General features: G+C 39.4%; 1 protein-coding gene across 2 annotated transcripts in view; it reads left to right on the top strand.

The window, feature by feature from the left end:
• Nucleotides 1-20,388, top strand: part of LOC132382062 (tau-tubulin kinase 2-like) — a 377,848-nt gene that overhangs the window by 207,255 nt on the left and 150,205 nt on the right. For both annotated transcript variants that reach the window (XM_059951917.1, XM_059951909.1), the window contains exons 9-10: nucleotides 3,157-3,282; nucleotides 4,037-4,194. In XM_059951917.1, the coding sequence (XP_059807900.1) occupies nucleotides 3,157-3,282; nucleotides 4,037-4,194 (284 nt within the window). The remainder of the gene's footprint in view (nucleotides 1-3,156; nucleotides 3,283-4,036; nucleotides 4,195-20,388) is intronic.

Below are 20,388 nucleotides of genomic sequence, written 5' to 3'. Positions count from 1 at the left end.
AAGTATGTAGTTAAATGATTAAAGTATATAAGGCAAAACAATTAATATGACGAAAACACACTTTAACTTAAGTATGAAGTATAGGATGAACCTACACCAATAACCAGATTTTAATTCTGGTTTAAGAGATCGAGAACCATCTTACACGATCAGAATCGTTCATTTATTAGAGACTGGTGTCTGTAGCAGTAGGGAAGTTCTCCTCCAGATATTTTCTCACTTCTGAAGTTGAAGTGAAAACTTGTCATGGAGCACTCGATGGAGAAATTCGAAACTTCACAGGGTGTAGAAGCGCAGATTTCAGATTTTTCTCATAACATTCAGCCATCAACGGTTTAAAAAGAAGTCTTCTTTTTAAAAGGTCAGGACTAAAGTCTTCTACCAGGCGGAAGCAAAATTCTTTGAATTTAATCATTCCTGCTCGACGAGCTGCTCTTATAAGTTGTTCTTTGTCATGTACATAATGGAACCGGACAATTACCACCGAAGGTTTGTCTGTAGCACTCGGTGATCGACGCCGAATTCTATGTGCCCGATCCAATAAAGGAGGGTTATTTGGGAAAATCGTTGGAAAAGCTTCTTTTAAAAGTTGAGCAAAATATTTCGAAGGGTCATCTTTTTCTATGCCGTCTGGAAGACCAAGTATACGTAAATTCTGTCTTCTGGACCGATTCTCAAAATCGTCACTCTTGGCTTTAAGGGCTTCCATCAGCTTAATGGTCGAAATTAAATCCTGTTGCAGTTTTTCAATAGTCAAATCTCGCTTCCGAGCATCTTCTTGCAGAGACGCAATAAGAGCTTGTTGCTGTTTAATTATTAAATCCGTCTTAACCATGTACTCTTGAAAAGCCTTTATCTCTTTAAAAAATTGTTGTAGTTCAGCAAATTTTTTATCCAAAACCTCCATAAACAATTCAAAAGTTAATTGAGTTTGTTGTGGCGGAGCCTGCTTATTTCAGTTACCGTTCGGATTGCGTCCGGGATCCCGTCCCTTAGACCTGAGAGACATTTCTGTTTGCATATCTTCAAAAGTTCACAACAAACTCTTGGCAGTAAATCCAAACAAAAAAAAAACAAAGAAACTTTCGGTATAGGTAAAAATAAGCTGAATAAGGGTGATCAAAGGTTAAAAAAAGTAAAGGTTATGGAGCGAATCCAAAACAGTACTCACTCCATGAGCGTCTCCAGCTGACTCCCCTTTATCAATCTATTCATCCTTTCATTATATATGTTCAGTGCCTTGAAAAGGTGTTCAGCACCCATAACTATTTTCACAATTTACTTTTTCTAAATTTATTGAAGGATTTTTTGAGTTAATCTACAAACCAAGGTGCATCATGTCAAATCAAAAGAAAAATTCAAAAACCTGTCAACAATTTTCTAAAAATTAAAAACCAAAATTGAGGCTGAAATAGTATTCATCCCTTTTGTAATTACTATGCTAACTTCCCTCAGGTGCAATACTGTCTATTACCTTACCAACTTATCCAATTTGTTGATGTAGAAAATTGGAGGATCACCTGATTTCAATGTGGTACCAACAGTCGCTCTGAGTGAGCTGCAGAAGTCAGTGCTTGCAACTAGAAATGAAGTTCATGGCTCCACAATCTCTTAAGGCCTTGTACAAAAAGGTTGTTTATGGAAAAGTTGCAAGGAGGAAACTCTGGCTTAAAAAAAAACCATATCCTTGCCTGTAAAGACTTTGCAAAGCATCACTTAGAAGATACTGTAAAGATGTGGAAGAAGGTCTTGTGCTCAGATGAGATTAAAGTGGAGCTTTCTGGCCTCAACGCCAAGTGATCCGTGTGGCATAAATCTAATGCTGCACATCAGCCAGGTAACACCATCCCTACTGTAAAGATTGGTGGAGGTAGCATCATGCTTTTGGGATGATTTCAGCAGCAGGGACTTGAAATCTAGTCAGGATTGATGAAAGTGAAATGCACATGGAATGCTAAATACAGTGAGATCCTGGCTAAAAACCTGCTAGCCTCAGCTAAAAAGTTTGAACTGGGGAGGAAGTTAATCTTTCAGCAGGACAATAACTCGGAGCACACTGCCTGAGCAGCCATGGAGTGGCTTCAAATGAAGATAATTGATATCCTTAGACAGCTAAACTGGCGCAGCCTGAACAATTTCACAAGGAGGAATCGGCAAATCTTGCTCCATCACATTGTGCAAAGCTAATAGAGACTAATCCAAAAACATTGCTGGCTGTAATAGCTGCGAGAGGTGTTTCAACTTACTGAGCAAAAAGGATGAATATTTTTGAACTGCTGATATTTTAGTTTTTAAATTTTTAGTTTTTCATGCTTTACACTTTTCATTTTTTCAGCTCTACTGCTTAAAAAAAAGGGTCATGTGATTCACAAATTTAAATTCTCAGTCAAATTGATCAAAACCCCCGTTTGTAATACTCATTTATGCAAACAAAGGGTTGGGGCAGAATACCTTTGCAAGGCACTCCATATCCTCGCTATATTGATAGTCTCCTCTGCACTTACTCCGTTGTCCTTTTTATTGTATGGCAATCAAATCCAGAACAGTAGACTAGGCATTGTCTAACCAAAGCAAGTTCAAAAGAGGTTAATGACCTTGCTAGCCCATAGTGTAATTTGTAGTAGTTCATGGATATGGTGGATTCCAAGGTCCTGTTATCATCTACCCCACCCAAACCCCACCTCCTGACCAAATTGTATCATTTCACATTGGTGCTGAATTTTACCAGTTATTTGCCATTCTGCAGGTTTATGAACATAGATCATTACAGCACAGTGCAGGCTCTTCAGCCTGTAATGTTGTGCCAGCATTTTAACTACTCTAAGATCAATTTAATCCTTCCCTTCTACATCACCCTCCATTTTTCCACCATCCATGTGCCTAGCTAAGAGTTTCTTAAATGTTCCAAGTGTTTCCGCTTCTATCACCACCCCTGCTGTACTGGAGCCAAACACCCTTGATTGTTGCTACTAAAAACATTCCAAGTTCTTGGGTTATTTGGCTATTGCTATTGGTTTCTAGTGTAAATGAATGTTGAATTTGAAGAAAGTTGATGGGATTCTGCAGAGAATAAAATGAGACTAGTTTAGGGACCTTGGTTTCGATAATTGGATTGTGTATGGTCTAAACGTTCTTTTTATTCTGTTTTGTTTATAGGAGCAAGTAGGCCTAATAAAAGAAAAATATGATCACCGCCTTATGTTGAAGCACCTCCCACAAGAGTTTGCTTCATTTCTGGAGCACGTCCTCTGTTTAGATTATTTCACAAAACCAGATTATCAGGTAAATATGCAGAATCTCAAATCAGGTTTAATATCACTGACAGAAACTTGTTTTGTGGCAGCAGTACAGTTTAATACATACTGTAAATTTCCATAAAATAACTAAATGTTGCAAAAGTGGACTTACGAGATGATGTTTACAGGTTCACGGTCCATTCAGAAGTCCGATGACAGAGTAGAAAAGGCTGTTCCTAAAACATCTTCAGGCTCTTGTACCTCTTCCCTGATGGTAGTAGTGAAGGCAACTCCTAGATAGTGAGGGTCCTTAATGAATACAGCATTCACTTATCTTGTTAAAGACCGGTGAAGCCATATTTAAATATTGTGCTCACTTTTGGTCACCCTGTGATTTGGAAGATGCCAGTAATTTGGAAAGAGTGAAGAGGATATGTTGTTGGGACTTGAGGAACTGAGTTATGGAGAGAAATTGAGCAGGTTGGCACTTAATTCATTGGGATCCTCATGTAGGGTCTCAGCCCGAAACATCGGCTGTTTGCTCCTTTCCATAGATGCTGCCTGGCCTGCTGAGTTCCTCCAGCATTTTGTGTCTGTTGCTTTGGATTTCCAGCATTTGCAGATTTTCTCGTGTTTGTTATTTATTTACTGTCTTTGTGTATGTATGTCTATGTATGTATATATGTGTATGTGTATGTATGTGTATATATATTTTCTCTGTGATTATTCCAGAGTAACTATCCTGTTATTGCATTGTTACATTTTTCATTATCCTGACTTGGTTTTTCTTTGTTCTGTAGTTGTTGATGACTGTGTTTGACAACAGCATAAAAACACATGGGGTTGTTGACAGTGATCCTTTTGACTGGGAGAAAGCTGGGATGGATGGATCTTTTACTATGATAAGCACCTCTACTACTCCTCAGCTACATACACGACAGACTCCCGCTGCTCTGGGGTAAGTGCAATATTGTTAATATATTTTTCAAACACTAATTGAGAGTTTGAATGTGTGAGGAGAATATTTAGCATTGGCTTACCAGTTACGCAGTGCATCATAATTCAGGCAATGTTCTTTTAAGAAGCAGAATCGTACAGATCAGGATAAGTCAAATTTGTGTTGAGCCATATACTGCATAAGAAATATCTTAAAATGATTTACTGTATACTTGTGGAATTTATGCATTCCCTTGTATTTTGAGTTTTGGCAAGAGAGATTGTTGTCACAACTAGTTTTGAATTTCATTTTTTGTTTTGAGTTAATGAAGAGTAATGCTATAACTCCTTATTAAACAATTGGTTGGTTTAAGGAATAGATTGGTTGTGTGTAATATACTAGGGAATTCTAACTAAAATGCAGCTGATGTACCCTAATGGACTTAATTAAAATATGTTAATTATGGATGATATTTAATTTCTTTGTAATTTGTTGTGCCTTTGATGCTTTACATAGAAAAGCATTGTTTAGGATGTATCGTTTGGGCCAAAGGGCCTGTAATGTGTTGTACTATTCTATGTATTCTATGTATCCTAAGTGATATATAATTCTTAGAAAAAATCTCTAAGAGGATTAAGTCCAGTTTTTTTATATGCAGAATGAAGCTACTAATTTTATTACCATTTTTTAAAAAAAAAAAATCTTCCAAATATGTCTGAAGAAATTTAATGATTTCCAGTTGGCCCTTTATATAATTGTCATTATCATAGTTTATTATTTTGGTACTTTAATTACTTTAATTTAAGTACTTTAATTTTTTCGCAGAATTGTTGAGTCCTTTCTGGCTTTATGATTATTCCCATCTCTTAATCATTTTCCTAGAAATTTGGAAAGCTACTTTCTGAATGAATTCTCTTCCTTCTACAGTCTACAGTTTTTATGTTTGCAACATTGATCGTGTGGCTAGCTAGAGGCTTCTTCCCAGGGTTGAAATGGCTAATGCAGGGGGGCATAGTGTTATAGTGCTTGGAAGCAGGTACAAGGGTAGGTTTTTCACAAAGAGAGTAGTGGGTGCATGGCATGCACTGCCAGTGAGGGTGTTAGAAGTGGATACAATAAGATCTTTTAATGGACACTTAGATAGGTACATGGAGCTTATTTCTAAGCTATTGTTCAATAGAGGGCTATGCGGTAGGGAAATACTAGGCAATTTCTAGAGTAGGTTACGTGGTCGGCACAGCATTGTGGGCCAAAGGGCCTATAATGTGTTATAGATTTTTATGTCTATGCACCAGCTATTCACTAACCTGTGTACCATGCTGTGCACCAGAGGTTTCAATAAGGTGAAACACGATTGGAGCAGATTGCCCATTAGTGCTCTAGTTTGTTGTGTGTTCGTGCAATTCCCTTTTTGAATGTCTAGTCTCAATGGAATAAATATAATCAAACCACATTTTAGGCTGTGAATTTTAGACTAGTTATTAAACATAGATTAACATAGATAAACATAGAATAAGAAACTATGATAATGACAATCATATAAAGGGCCAACTGGAAATCATTAAATTTCTTGAGAAATATTTGGAAGATGATTTTTTTAAAAAATGGTAATAAAATTAGTAGCTTCATTCTGTATATAAACATCTTAATGAGCTTCACTTTTTATGAACCATTCTCTGTATAAAAATAATCTGTCCAATTCCCCTGAACCAGTAATTGGTAACTCAAGACCTGGATCAGATCACATAACATAACCTGCTCACTTAGGATCTTGCTGTCTTCATTCCTAATTTGAACACACAAGATCTGCATAATACCTAGTGCCTTTCTTCATCTTTTGAATTGTGTCTGAAAATGAGAGTTAAATATGCCTGCTGTTATCTCAACACAGCTGTTAAATACACAGACAATTCAAAGTGGAAAAATGTGTTTGTATTTGGGAATTGTATATTTAACAAATTTTATCAAATTATTTTTCTGTAAACACCAATAACTCACCTCCATAGACTGAAGCAAGCCATTAAAAGAAATTAACATATTCTACCTTTTGTGGCTAAGTTTAATGCCATTCTGTTCTGTAATTCTTCACTATGATTTCTTAGTTTAAAAAATGAATTGGCTTATAAACCATTCAAACTGTTACAAGTGTTTTAAAATCCTAGTTGTGGCTGATTTAATTAAAATGAGCATTGCTGGAGTTAGCTGGAGAACTCAACTGGCCAAGCAGAAGCTGTAGGAGAAAGGATTTATTGATGTTCTAAAGAAGGGTCTCGGCCTGAAACATCAACTGTTTACTCTTTTTCTTAGATGCTTCCTGACATTCTGAGTTCCTCCAGCACTTTGTGTGTGTTGCTTTGGATTTCCAACATCTGCAGATTTTTTTAGCGTTGATGATGCTTTGAGTGAAAACTTGCATTTGTACTGGTTTAGAGATCCAGTACAGATTTCCCTCGTTCTCCAACCTCAATAAAGTTGGTCTTCAGTTCTCAGGGATATCTGATCCAGAGCAGGATCCTGATGCAGGTTTCAACCCAAAAAATTCAGCAATTCCTTTCCCGATCTCAACCTGCTGAGTTCTTCCAGCTCATTGGTTATTGGTCTAGTTCAAGCATCTGCAGAAACCTAATTTTGTCCTTTGTCAGAATTAGCCAATTTTGGTGCAAGTTACTGTGATGTTGCTAGAGGTGAGAATTTTTGTCATACTGTCTCAGTGTGCATTGCACTAATGTTCACAGGACATTTTGCATGTTTGTGCATTTTGGGTTTTTTTCTGGAGACAGGGAAATGACAAAGTTGGGGACAATTTCAGGAGTTTCTGTTTGGCTTCCCAAGTTGAACACACTGTAAGCTAGAGTAATATTTGAAATAGTTTATATTTGGTATTAGGCAACATACACAAAATGCTGGTGGAACACAGCAGGCCAGGTAGCATCTATAGGAAGAAGTACAGGACAAAGGGTCTTGGCCCGAAATGCTGACTGCACTTCTTCTATAGGTGCTGCCTGGCCTGCTGCGTTCTACCAGCATTTTGTGTGTGTTGCTTGAATTTCCAGCATTTGCAGATTTCCTTGTGTTTGCGTATTTGGTATCAGGTCCATTTTTCCACCATCGTGCTAAGCCCTATGGTGTACTTGATTAATACTATATTCAATTACCTGGGTTGCACTGGGAGGTTGTTGTGTCTTTAGCAGTTTTGGTGTAAAGCCCTAAGACTTTTTATGGTATATCTTGAAAGCTATCTTTGTCATCAAAATTTTGGGCAGACTTTTATTTCATTGCTGTATCCATGAGACACCTTTTGGAGCTTTCAAATGCTCAAAAATGTGACCTATTGTAGAAACACACACCTAAATGCTGGAGGAACTCAGCAGGCCAGGCAGCATCTATGGAAAAGAGTAGTCTATGTTTTGGGCTGAGACCCTTCATCCTTCGGCCCGAAATTTCGACTATACTCTTTTCCATTGATGCTGCCTGGCCTGCTGAGTTCCTCCAGCATTTTGTGTGTGTTACTTGGACTTCCAGCATCTGCAGATTTTCTCTTGTTTGTGATTGAATTACCTATTTAGAGATTACAACTGACAAGTAATAAGAACAAAAGATAACAAGCGAAAGGTTAAATAGCATAGGTTGGTAATGGAAAGATAGGAAAATTAGCATTTAGAACAGGGGGTTACACAGCCAGAGACAATAAAACATTTTAAACATTAAAGAATTTTTTCACTTTTCTATTACAGAGAGAAAGCAACAGAGAAACAGAAACTGATACAGAGTATATGGTATCTACACATACCTCACTGTGGACTAGGGGCTAGTCGAGCTTGCTTTAATACTCAATTAGAAAAGCTGACATGTAACTTAAGAAAAAGGATCACATTGGAGCCCTGATGAATTATGTTCTGGTGGGAATACCTAATTTGATATGGGATGTTACAGAATAGCTGGTGTAACATGTATACAAAGTACGCAAATAAAATATTTGCCATTAACAAATTTAATAAGGTTTATCTTATTTCCTTTGCCAAGTTGATCAAAAAATATACTGCATTACACAGAATATGACCATTTAATATTCTGAGGCAAATTGTTACATGAGGCAGAATATGGTATTAATGGTAAGACTTGGCAGTGTGGAGGATCAGAAGGATCTTGGGGTCCGAGTCCAAAGGACGCTCAAAGCAGCTACGCAGGTTGACTCTGCGGTTAAGAAGGCGGACGGTGTATTGGTCTTCATCAATCGTGGAATTGAACTTCGAAGCCGAGAGGTAATGTTGCAGCTAAATAGGACCCTGGTCAGACCAACTTGGAGTAGTGTGCTCAGTTCTGGTCACCTCACTACAGAAAGGAAGTGGAAACCATAGAAAGGGTGCAGAGGAGATTTACAAGGATGTTGCCTGGATTGGGGAGCATGGCTTATGAGAATAGGTTGAGTGAACTTGGCTTTTTCTCCTTGGAGCGACAGAGTATGAGGGGTGACCTGATAGAGGTGTATAAGATAATGAGAGGCATTGATGGTGTGGATAGTCAGAGGCTTTTTCCCAGGTCTGAAATGGTTACCACAAGAGGGGACAGGTTTAAGGTGCTGGGGAGTAGATACAGAGGAGATGTCAGGGGTACATTTTTTACTCGGAGAGTGGTGAGTGTGTGGAATGGGCTGCCGGCAATGGTTGTGGGCTATGGGTAAGCCTAGTAATTTCTATTGTTGGGACATGTTCAGCACAACTTTGTGGGCCGAAGGGTCTGTATTGTGCTGTAAGTTTTCTGTGTTTCTATATTACCTATCCACCAATGTAAGGAACAATCATTTCAAAAGATCTTATTTTAAAAGCATTCCATACTGGCATTCTAAGTTAAACTATTGTATCTCCTGTATTTCCATATCCTTTTGAAGAAATATTGCAGTTTATTCCTCTGTCTTTGAATGTCATTATACTCCATGTTCTAAAAAAATTCCTCTGCACACCTTCATTAATAAATACCATGAAAAGCAATAAGTGTCAAGTTAAAGAAACCAGCTAAAAACCAGCAAATGTATTACTTTTAAACTAATTACAAGTCATAGGGAAATTTATTTTTTTTTTGCATGGTGAATTGTTAAGGCTGATTTACACTTGTGCGTTGCAGCGATGCAGTAGGTAATGCGTACTGTATGCTGTACCTATGCCGTAGGGTGACGTACACCTCTCCAGAAAAGTTGCTCACGCGTTGCGGCGACTCAGACTGCAACAATTGTGACTGGTCTGCTTGATAGCATCGCATTTCCTCCTATGCATTTCCAGTTGCTTCTTCTCCGCCATGACTGTAGGCTGTGCGTACACCGATGCGAAATAGATGAACCGAATTGTCAAATCTACCTGCCGACATGTGAAAATGTTTGAAGTGCACTTCCTCATCCACGTCTCTCACAGAGAAACTCAACACAGTGGCATAGAAATCCCACCAACCAACTAGCATTTTGGCGCACAGCAGCTCATGGTCGCTAAAGCATAGAGCAACGCAGAAGTGAAAATCAGGATTACGGCACAGGCTGCGGCGTAGCCCATATGCACAAGTATAAATCAGCCTTTACACATTGGGAAGTTAAGGGGGATGGGGAGTGGAGTTAACTGTTGTCAAGGTACTGCCACATGTCACGAAGTTGATACAGAGCATTTAAAATGCTTCATGGGTAAAATGTACACAGAGACAAAGATGAGAAGATTAAGAGTGGTTAAAAACCTTAAGTTCTGAGTTGGTTGCCAGGTGGGTATGAATGAAGGGAATTCTTGTTTGTTGAATCTTTGTCTGATAGCCCAGTCATCAGTGGTGGTGTGATAAGTTTGAACACCGTGCTTCCCATGAAATGTAGGGGTTACCAAGATAAAGGTCAATAAAACAATGGTGAAGATACAAAATTTTAAATGTGAGTTGACTGAGTTAACCCTCATAATTTGTCAAGGATGGGTAACAGAGTGGTAGGATTTGGAAATGTGGGAAGAACAGATTTGAATAAGATGTCAAGTTGAGGATGCAAATCCAGTCTGAAGAGTATTACAATAATTTGGTTTTAATTTTATTTCAAAGTACATTTATTATCAAGTTACGTACGTTGTATACAACCCTGAGATTCCTCTTCTCTGCAGATAGCCACAAAACAAAGAAAACAATGTATCCCCTTCAGAGGAAACATCTGCCTCCCCCCCACACACAAAAAAAACAAATTGTGGAAATGGCAACAAGAACATCAACCCCACCCCCGCGTGCAAGAAAAAAACAAATACTGCAATCAGCATAAAGAACATCCCACCCCCATGCAAAAGGCAACAAGAAAGAATGAGCCAAAACACAATATTAAAAAACACAAAATCAATGTCCATTTGGCAATGAATGAGTGAGAGTGAGTGTGGCTTTCTCCAGCAGCAGTGATGGTGATGAACACTCGCTCACCTTCTGCACACGCCTTGATGTTTCAATCTTTCTCAGCGCTTCAATCAGTAAGATGGAGTAGATTCTGGGCTTGCACCCCGTCTCTCAGCTTTTTGACCTCAAGGCTGCTCACCTCCCAGAACCTTCTCGGAAACAGCAAAGCACCAGTTTGCTCAATGAGCCCAAAAAATGCCATCCAACTGTAGATCACAGGATCACTGGCTTTAGAACCATATTTTAAAGAAATGTGAAAGTAATTGTTTCGTGGATCATCTGCAGAGTGTCGCCTGTGGTCGCGTTGTTTGCTGGCACCTACTTCTTCCGGAATTGAAAAAGTATACATAGTATAATGGTTTAATAATTTATCACAAATCTGAATGTACTATTTAGATTGCATATTTTGAATGTATATGATGTCACAAGGTGGTGACATATGGCCAATTGGCATCTCAGGCTCCAATCAACAGTGAAATATTTTGTCCTGATCATCACTGCTGATCAAAAAGAACACTTTAAAGTAAGTCTACCTCACCAGCGAGCGGGATGGCAAAAAGGTGTCGCACAGTTACAGCCTAATGCATAGAGTGGACTTTTGGTCTACGCCATGGCCTACTCAGGGAAGTGGGCATTGGAAAAGGATAGAGAACCATTGGTATTTTAGCGACTGTTGAAGCACGTCCCTGCAGGCCTGCGCTCCTGAAGATTCTACTTACTAACATCTGATCGCGAGAAAATAAAATGGATTACCTGTGTCTGCATCTGAACCAATAGGAGATTAGGGACTGTTGTTCACTCATCTTGATGGAAACATGGCTCCAAGACACTGCTCCATACTTGGCCATCAAGCTATGAAGCCTAATCTCCTTTCAGGTGGACAGAAAAGATGCAACTTCTGGTAAGACCAGCAGAGGCAGTCTGTGTGCCTATGCCAATAAGAATTAGTGCAGGAATGCCTCGGTGCCAGTGCTGCCAGTGCTCTGTGATGTCATCTGTGACCTCGAAGCCTCTCACTCCAATGGTTTCTTCAATTTTATCAACTTAAAAACTGTCCTGCCAAAGCTCTACCAGCATGTCAATTTTGCAGCCAGAGGAGAGAACCTCCTAGACCTGGTTTACACCAACATTCGTGTACCCTACAAGGCCGCTAATCCCTGCATACAGACCACTGGTTAAACAAGTCAAACCAGTTTACAGGGAGATCAGGACCTGCAGTATGAACAGCTGCAGGACTGGACTGGAGCATATTCAGGAAGGCAACTGCCTATGATCATCATGTCAACATTGATAAATATGCGGGATCGGGACAGGCCACATAGGAAATGCTTTGAGGAAAAAGAACCACAGGATTGTATGTGGTGACATGTATGTACTGTGATAATAAATTTTACTTTGAACTTTGAGCCATGATTAAGCACTACACTGCCAGGGCAAACCAGAAACCATGGCTTAATCTAGAGGTTTGTTCACTGCTCAGGGATCAGGGTAATACTTTCAGATCGGGGATAGGACGTCTCTAACATCAACAAGAGCCATGCCGTCAGGAAGGCAAAGTGAGAGTATGCACAAAAGAAACTCACTGACACCAGGGACACAGGGCACGTATAGAAAGGTATACAAACCATAACCGATTACAGGTCCATCCAGCACATCAACGACAGTGATGCCTCCCTTCCTGATCATATAAAATCCCTCCTTCAAGCGACATTGGACACTTTCCAGTTCACCTACCGCCCATGATCTCTTTGACTTCCTACCACCAGGAAGGAGGTACAGGATCAGGTCTAGTACTGCCATAGGTAACAGCTTCTTCCCTCGGGCTGTGAGACTTCCCTCACAATATTTTCTCTCTATGGTTGAAGAAGGTTGTGATGAAAAGGGCAAATGCAACGTTAGCGTTCATTTAGAGAGGGACAGCTTCTTCCCCCGGCTGTGAGACCTGCCATCACTGAAGGTCTCACCAGTAGAACATCGTGCTGTTTACCTGTGCTATGTGCTACATGCACTTTGAATTATATTTCACTAATTTATTTGCGGTAATATTTAGTGTTGTGTATCATATATGTTTTGTGGTTGCACTGTGGTCTGGAGGAATGTTGTTTCATTTGGTTGTATATGCTGTATATACAGACAGATAATAGTGAACTTGATTTCATTTGATTTTGCATATTTTTTGATAGTTCAACTCTGAATCAGTGTCATATGCGTGATGACAGCATAAGTCTGTAAATCCAAAGAATCAGGTTAATTAGCACCAAAATGAAGATGGGTGGAGGGGCAGGTAGTTCTGAGGGAATGAAGCAGCACTAGAAGGGCTTGGATAGATGAAGAGAATGGGCAACAAAATGGCAGATGGAATACAGTGTCGGGAAGTGTAGAAGAAATGAAACGTTTGACTATGTTCTAAATGGAGAGAAAGTATTAAAAATTGAGATGCAAAGGAACCTGAGAGACCTTTTGCAGGATTCCCTAAAGGTTAATTTGCAAGTTGAGTGTGTGGTGAGGAAAGCAAATGCAATGTTAGTATTCATTTCATGAGGACTAGAATACAAATGCAAGGATGTAATGTTGAAAATTTATAAAGCACTGGTAAGGCTTCACTTGGAATATTGTGAGCAGTTTTGAGCCCCTTATCTTGGAAAGGATGTGCTGAAACTGGAGAGAGTTCAAAGGAGCTTCACAAAAATGATTCCAAGATTGAATGGGTTGTTATATGAAGAGCATTGGGCCTCTATTCACTAGAATTCAGAAGAATGAGGGGTGACCTCAGTGAAACCTATTCAGTAGTGAAAGGACTTGATAGAGTGGATCTGGAGATGACGTTTCCTATGGTGGGAGAGTCTAAGACCAGAGGGCACAGCCTCAGAATAGAGGGGTGTCATTTTAGAACAGAGATGAGAAATTTCTTTTGCCAGAAAGTAGTGCATCTGTGGAATTCTTTGCCATAGGCAGCTGTGGAGCTGAAGTCTTTATGTATATTTAATGCAGAGGTTGATAGATTCTTGATTGGTCAGGGCATGAAGGGATACAGGGAGAAGGGAGGAGATTAGGGGTGAGAAGAAAATTGGATCAGTCAAATGGCCTAATTCTGCTCTTATATCTTATTTTTAAAACTTGTTTTGCAACAACAGTGCAAGACACGAAAATCACTATAATTTACAAAATAGTGCAAACTACGAATAACAAGGTAGAGTTCATGGGTTCATGGACTGTATAGTAATGCAAAGAGGGCTTTTAATGAGGCTACCACTTCTTGACATACCAACTGTTGAAGTCCTCGGGGATGGGGAGGGTTTTACCCGTGAGGAATTTGATTAAGTCCACAATTCTTTGCAGCCTGTTATCCTGTATTTTGGAGGCTCCATACCATGCTGTGATGTAACCAGTCAGGATGCTTTCCACCCTACATCTATAGAAATTTGCAAGTCATTGGTGAGATACCAAATCAGCTCAAACTCCTAATGAAGTAGAGCTGCTGATACCCAGGAACTTGAAATTGCTCACCTTTTCCACCACTGACCCCTTTATGAGGACAACTTCCCCTCCAGCAGTCTGCAGTCAGGTTCTTGGTCTTGCTGATGTTCAGTGTTGATGCCACCCCATATAACTTGCTGATCTATCTCATTGCTGTATGCCTAATCATTAACATATTCCTTGCAGGAGAAGGTCTTAACAAGCTAAGTGACAGATATATAGAAAAAACTTTAAAATAAAATGGAGGGATTTAGAAACGAGAAAATCTGCAGAAGCTGGACATCCAGGCAACACACAGAAAATGCTTGAGGAACTCAGTAGGCCAGGCAGCATCTGTGGAAAAGAGTACAGTTGACATTTCGGGCTGAAACCCTTCGGCAGGTCTGAGTAGAGTTAAAGGTGAGGGGAAGAGAGAGAGAAGCACAAGGTGATATGTGAAACGCAGGGCGGAGTGCTGAAGTAAAGATCTAGGAAGTTGATTGGTGAAAGAGCTAAAGAGCTGGAGAAGAGCGAACCTAATAGGAGAGGACAGAAGGCCGTGGAAGAAAGAGAGGAGGGGGAGGAGCACCAGAGAAAGGCGTTTTACAGGCAAGGAGATAAGGTGAGAGAGGGAAAATGGGATGGGGAATATGAAGGGGGGGGATTACAGGAAGTTCGAGAAATCGATATTCATGCCGTCAGGTTGGAGACTACCCAAATGGAATACAAGGTATTGTCCCTCCAACCTAAGTGTGGCTTCATCACAACAGTAGAGTAGACCATGGATTGACACAGTAAATGACCCCAACAGTCTCACAGGCCTCACCTGGAAGGACTGTTTGGATCCTGAATGGTAGTGAGGGAGAAGATGTAGCATTTGTTCAGCTTGCAAGGATCAGTGGGGAGGAGTGAATGGACAAGGGAGTCACGTAGGAGTGCGATCCTTGTGGAAAGCAGAAAGATGTACTTGGTGTTGGGGTCTGGTTGGAGGAGGGAAAGATGTACTTGGTGTTGGGATCTGGTTGGAGGTGGCAGAAGATACAGAGAATTATGTGGTGGATGTGGAGGCTGGTGGGGTAGTAGGTGAGGACAAGAGGAACCCTATCCCTGGTAGGGTGGCGGGAGGATAGGGTAAGAGTAGATGTGCTTGAAATGGAAGAGATGCGGTTGAGGGCAGCGTTGATGGTGCAGGAAGCAAAGCCCCTTTCTTTAAAAAAGGAGGTAATCTCCTCTGGAATTAAAAGCCTCATCCTGAGAGCATATGTGGTGGAGTCTGAGGAATAGAGAGAAGGAGATGGCATTTTTGCAAACAACAGGGTGGGTAGAGGGCTAGTCCAGGTAGCTGTGAGAGTCCGTACGTTTATAATAGACCTCAGTAGATGAGCTGTCTCCAGAGGTAGAGACAGAGATTGAGAGGGAATTAGATAGCTTTGAAAGCCCACATGAATGTGATAAAGCAGATAAACAGTGTGATATGTCAGTTAACAATAATATACTTTGGTCGCTATACCTCGTAATATTCATTGATCACCAGTGTAAAATGGGATTGTGTTCTGTTGAGGTTCTTTTTTTGTAATTTATTTTTTGTTGAAGTTCATCATTAAACAAATATTTATATAAAATGTATTTCAAATACTGTACATATATATCATATATTCATATTTGTCACAAATCTCCACATAATATTTATCTGAGGTGTACACTTATAGAAAAGAGAGAAAAGAAGGAATAAGCAAAAGAAGACAACTATGTACAAGTAGGGAGTGATTTTTTTTTCAACAACATATTCATTGATTTGTGAGAATAAAATCAGGCCTATGCGATGTAATGTAGTTAAACTATTTTTCCCAGTATGAATCAAATTGTTCCAACTTATGATTAACAGATGCTGTTATCTTCTCCATTTTGTAAATGTCCATTGTAATTTCCATCCATGTATTTAAAGTTGGGTGATAACCATTTCCTAGTAAGAGTCTTTTTACCAGCCACCAACAGTATATTCATTAAATATTTATCTCTTTTCAACCATTCTTGAGGTATATATTCAAAATATATGGTCTGACTCTCTAAAGGTATTTCACATTTGAAAATATTTTGTAGGGCATTATGTATCTCACTCTAATAGTCTTTGATAACAAGGAAATCCCAGAAAATATGATAATGGTTTCCATTTTGACTTCCACAATTTCTCCAGCAAACAGGGAAGTTACTATCATAATGGGATTTCTGAGAGGGTGTAATAAAGTATCTTATCAAATTTTTCTATCCAAACTCCCTTCATTTCTGTGAACTGGTACACTTCCATTGCTATCGCCATATTTTTCCAAGATGATGGCGCAACACAGCTTTACAGCGGCCACTCCGGAGCTGATTATCTGTTATTTGTGAAGTGGGGTGCCATGCACAATCATAATTTATTTATTGCCTCCAGGGACTCATGTTTGTCTAAAGCCTTGAAGTTAGGTATATAATCTTGAATTTGTAAATATCTAAAAAAACTAGATGCAGGGATACTGTAAACTACTTGTAACTGCGCAAATGAGGCAAAGTTTCCATTAATATATAGGTCACCTATGCTACAGATGCCACTCTGTTTCCAGGTGGAGAAAATAGTATCATTCAGACCAGGCAAAAAGGAATGATTGTCACAGATCGGAGTGCCAATATAAGTTTTTGGAGCCTTAATGTGTAGTTGAATCTGCTTCCAAGTTCTTATAGTACTGCTGACTAAAACGTGACTTATTAACTGCATTAGGGCTATTAAGGAGAGCTGGTAAGGAAGTCTTCTTACAAAGCACTCGCTCTATGAGTCACCATGTTGAGGTATGCACGAGTCTGAGGTAGAGGGCGGGCTTTTTTTCCATCATGCAAGAATGGATAGGTGGGCAGCCCAGTAATACATTTTAACATCCGGTAGGGCAAAACCACCTGCTTCCATAGGCTTTGACGTGTGCTTTTTAGTAATTCTAATGACTTTATAATTCCAAATGAAGGGTATAATAATTGAATCCAGTTGCTTAAAATGTGACTGAGGAATAAAGCATGGAATTAACTGGAAAAGATGAAGAAATTGTGGCAGTACAATCATCTTGATTGCGTATTATTTTCCCTCTTAAGACAGCCTTCAGAGTATCACATAGAATGGGAGGAGAAACCTCTCCATTATCATTGAATTCAAAGTAAAGACCAATTTATTTTTTAAGTTGTTCCTTAAAATAGGGATCATTGAGTAGACTTGAATTTAGTTTACAAATAGTATTCTTTGGTTGTAGGTCAAAATCAACATAAATATATAGGTGCATGGTCACTTTCATCATTTGTCCCAATTCCACAGGTGTTTATTTTGTCTTTAACTTTCCAAATGTTATGAAATAGTCTATTCTTGTACATAAAGAATGGGAGGCAGAATAATGAGTGTAATCCCTTCTGTTGGGGAAAGGTCCCTCCATATATCAATTAGACCAACATCCTCAAAAAGTGTATTAACTTTCTTATGTAAGTATTTTGTTTCATAGGTTTTTCTGTTGGAAGAGTCTTAAGTTTGGTTGTAATTGTAAATTCAAGTCTCCCCCCACATATCAGGAGACCTTCTGTTTCCGTTACCATAATATCAGTAATTTTCTGGAAGAAACTAATCACTTCCTGGGGGTACATATATATTCAATAGAGTAACTGAATTTCCACCTATATTTCCCCCTTACCAGAATATATCTGCCTCCTTATCTCCCATTTCGAATACTTTTTTTCAAAATTTAGCTTGCTTGAGATAAGAATAGCAACCCCTCTCCTAAGTCCTGATTTATCTGAGGAGAAAAACAAATTAGTGAAGTCCATTCTCTTTAGTTTTACTGCGTGATTGGATTTACCAGCCCATTGACATTAAAAGAAATGAATTTTACTTTGTCCTTAGCCATGTGTATTTATCTGCAGTATATCATTAAAATTAACAAAATAGAACTTAACCGATCTACTCCCTGACAAATAAGAACCAAGAAATGCAAATGAAAGGAAGGTACCAAAGGTGTGATACTAAGCCTGAGGTCTCTAGTAGATGACACTAGGTTGAGCTAGAGGAAACATCTAGCCATGGGGGATAGCCCTTCCTACCTGTGAGTTGAGGACCCCCACTGCAGTGCCCATAAAAGTTAATGGAAAAAATCTAAGTCCATTACACAGAAAAGACTTCATTATGTATTCCTCCCATGTATATATATTCTCATTAAGGTGGGGAAAAAGGAGTGAATGAATGAATAAAAAATAAAATAATTGAGTAATATAAAATCCATATTGTAATATGTACTCCTTGAGATATGTATAGCACCGTCTATTTCTGCTTCTGTTTAGCTTATCAAAACTTTTGAAATTAGTCAGACCTTACGGCTCTTCTGGAGGGGTGAGGGCTGTCTTCTGAAAACTCAGTCTCTTCCTGATATTCGTCTCTTGCCCTCCTCTCTCAATTCTCTCACTTTTTCCCAAGCAGAGCAGAATAGCTGCTCAGCCATGTTTTCCCTCGGTTTAATCACACTAACAGGCAACCCTCTGTCCTTCATGTCTGCAGTCGCCTCTTCCACTGACCGATATAGTTGTGTCTTGTCTTCATAAAACACTCGCAGTTTAGCAGGGTGCGGAGTCTGGATCCTTCTTTGCTTTAATACTCGCTTCGCTTCAGAATATTCCTTACATTTCTGCAAGACCACTGGGGGGTAATCTTGATCAAAATATATTAATTTCCCATTCAAAAATACCTTCTTTTTTCCCAGGCCTTGCGCAGAAACTCTGCTTTGGTTTTGTACCGAAGGATTCTAATCACTGTTGGCTGTGGCTTATCCTCCCTGTCTCCAGAAGGCCTCGGGGCGAGCGCGCTGTGTGCTCTCTCAATGTCAAGTGCCATGGTTGGGGGGAAACTCCAATGTGTCCTGTAGCAAATTTTCTACCAACTCCGCCATAGGCAATCCCTCCCCTCCTTTGGGAACATTTATATCCTGATATTCTTTCGTTGTGACCTTCCTTCTTGGTTGAGTAGTTTATTTTCTTGTTGATTTAACACTTTTATCATCTTACTTAGCGTCCGTTCCACATTTTGAATGCCATCTTCCACCTTTTCAATTCGTGTCTCTGCCACTGTGATTTTTTGATTAACGTAGGTGAGCTCTGACTTGATATCATTTAGTTGCTGTTTTATGTGTTTTTAGAATTCCCGTATCTCTTCCAAAATTTTTAATAAATTTGCTGCTTCGCCTGAACGAGGCACAGTGTCAGCCTCGCTGCCACGTGCTCGTGTTGGAGAGCCGCTCGCTGCAACCCGCTCGTCTGCAGGTTCCGCAGTGACTCCTTTTTTTAAAAATCTCAATTCCTTTTTCCCATTTTTGCCCTCTTACCAGTTCAGATATTTTCGAGGGATCTAGTATTTGGCAGATTACCAGGGCGAAATAAGCGTTTTTCCAGAGGAGGTTTATTTTAGGCTGCGATTCTGAATGATGACGTCCCGGGAACCATGTTCTGTTGAGGTTCTATCTCGACAGTTATTTGGACAGGCTTTTTATTAACTCAACACAAAATGATGAAGGAACTCAGCAGGCCAGGCAGCTTCTATAGAAAGTCCTGCTGAAGGGTTTCGGCCTGAAATGTCAACTGTGCTTTTTTCCATAGATGCTGCCTGGCCTGCTGAGTTCCTTCAGCACTTTGTGTGTGTTGCTTGGATTTACAGCATCTGCCAATTTTCTCCTGTTTGTGGTCTTATTATTAGCTCATTGCTATTTCAAACTTGGTGCAGTCTTGGTTCTTCTAAATCATATGGTCGTCTTGGATAAGGACCCATTTTAGTGCTTCAAATAAAAGATCTCTGAAGACCGTTGTGCAAGATTGGATGTATTCCATGAAGCATTCGGTTATTAGATTGACATGGATTGTCTAGAAACATTTATATGGGATTTAGTTGTATATCAAAATTCAGCAACAGTTCAGTAAATGTAATAAGTAATGTTGAAACCAGTCAGCAGGGAAATTAGTTCATCTTGGAACAAGCCAAACAACAACATAGATGCTTAGCTTTCTTTGCCAGTCAGTAGGGGTAAGCATGAAATGTAGTGATAACAGTGCATGCAAAATTCATCCTATTGAAGTCACCCATTAAATTTAATTGATATAACAATTTGTGGACTGCCTTATACCAAATGTAGTGTTTATTAAAGTTCCAAACAAATATCCATTTTGATACAATAGCAGGAAAACACAAAGTAATTTGTAATAAAATGGCTTTAAATCTTGAGGAGTTACCTTCTGTTTTAAAATTGAATCTGTAACAAATCTGCATTGGAAAGTAATTTCCTTTTCACTTATTTCCCTGGGTACTTTTTAGACACT

Source organism: Hypanus sabinus, chromosome 2, assembly GCF_030144855.1.
Source record: "Hypanus sabinus isolate sHypSab1 chromosome 2, sHypSab1.hap1, whole genome shotgun sequence".
Classification (NCBI taxonomy): Eukaryota; Metazoa; Chordata; class Chondrichthyes; order Myliobatiformes; family Dasyatidae; genus Hypanus; species Hypanus sabinus.
Note: the sequence above shows the minus strand (reverse complement) of the source record. Positions and strands in the feature narration are given on the sequence as shown.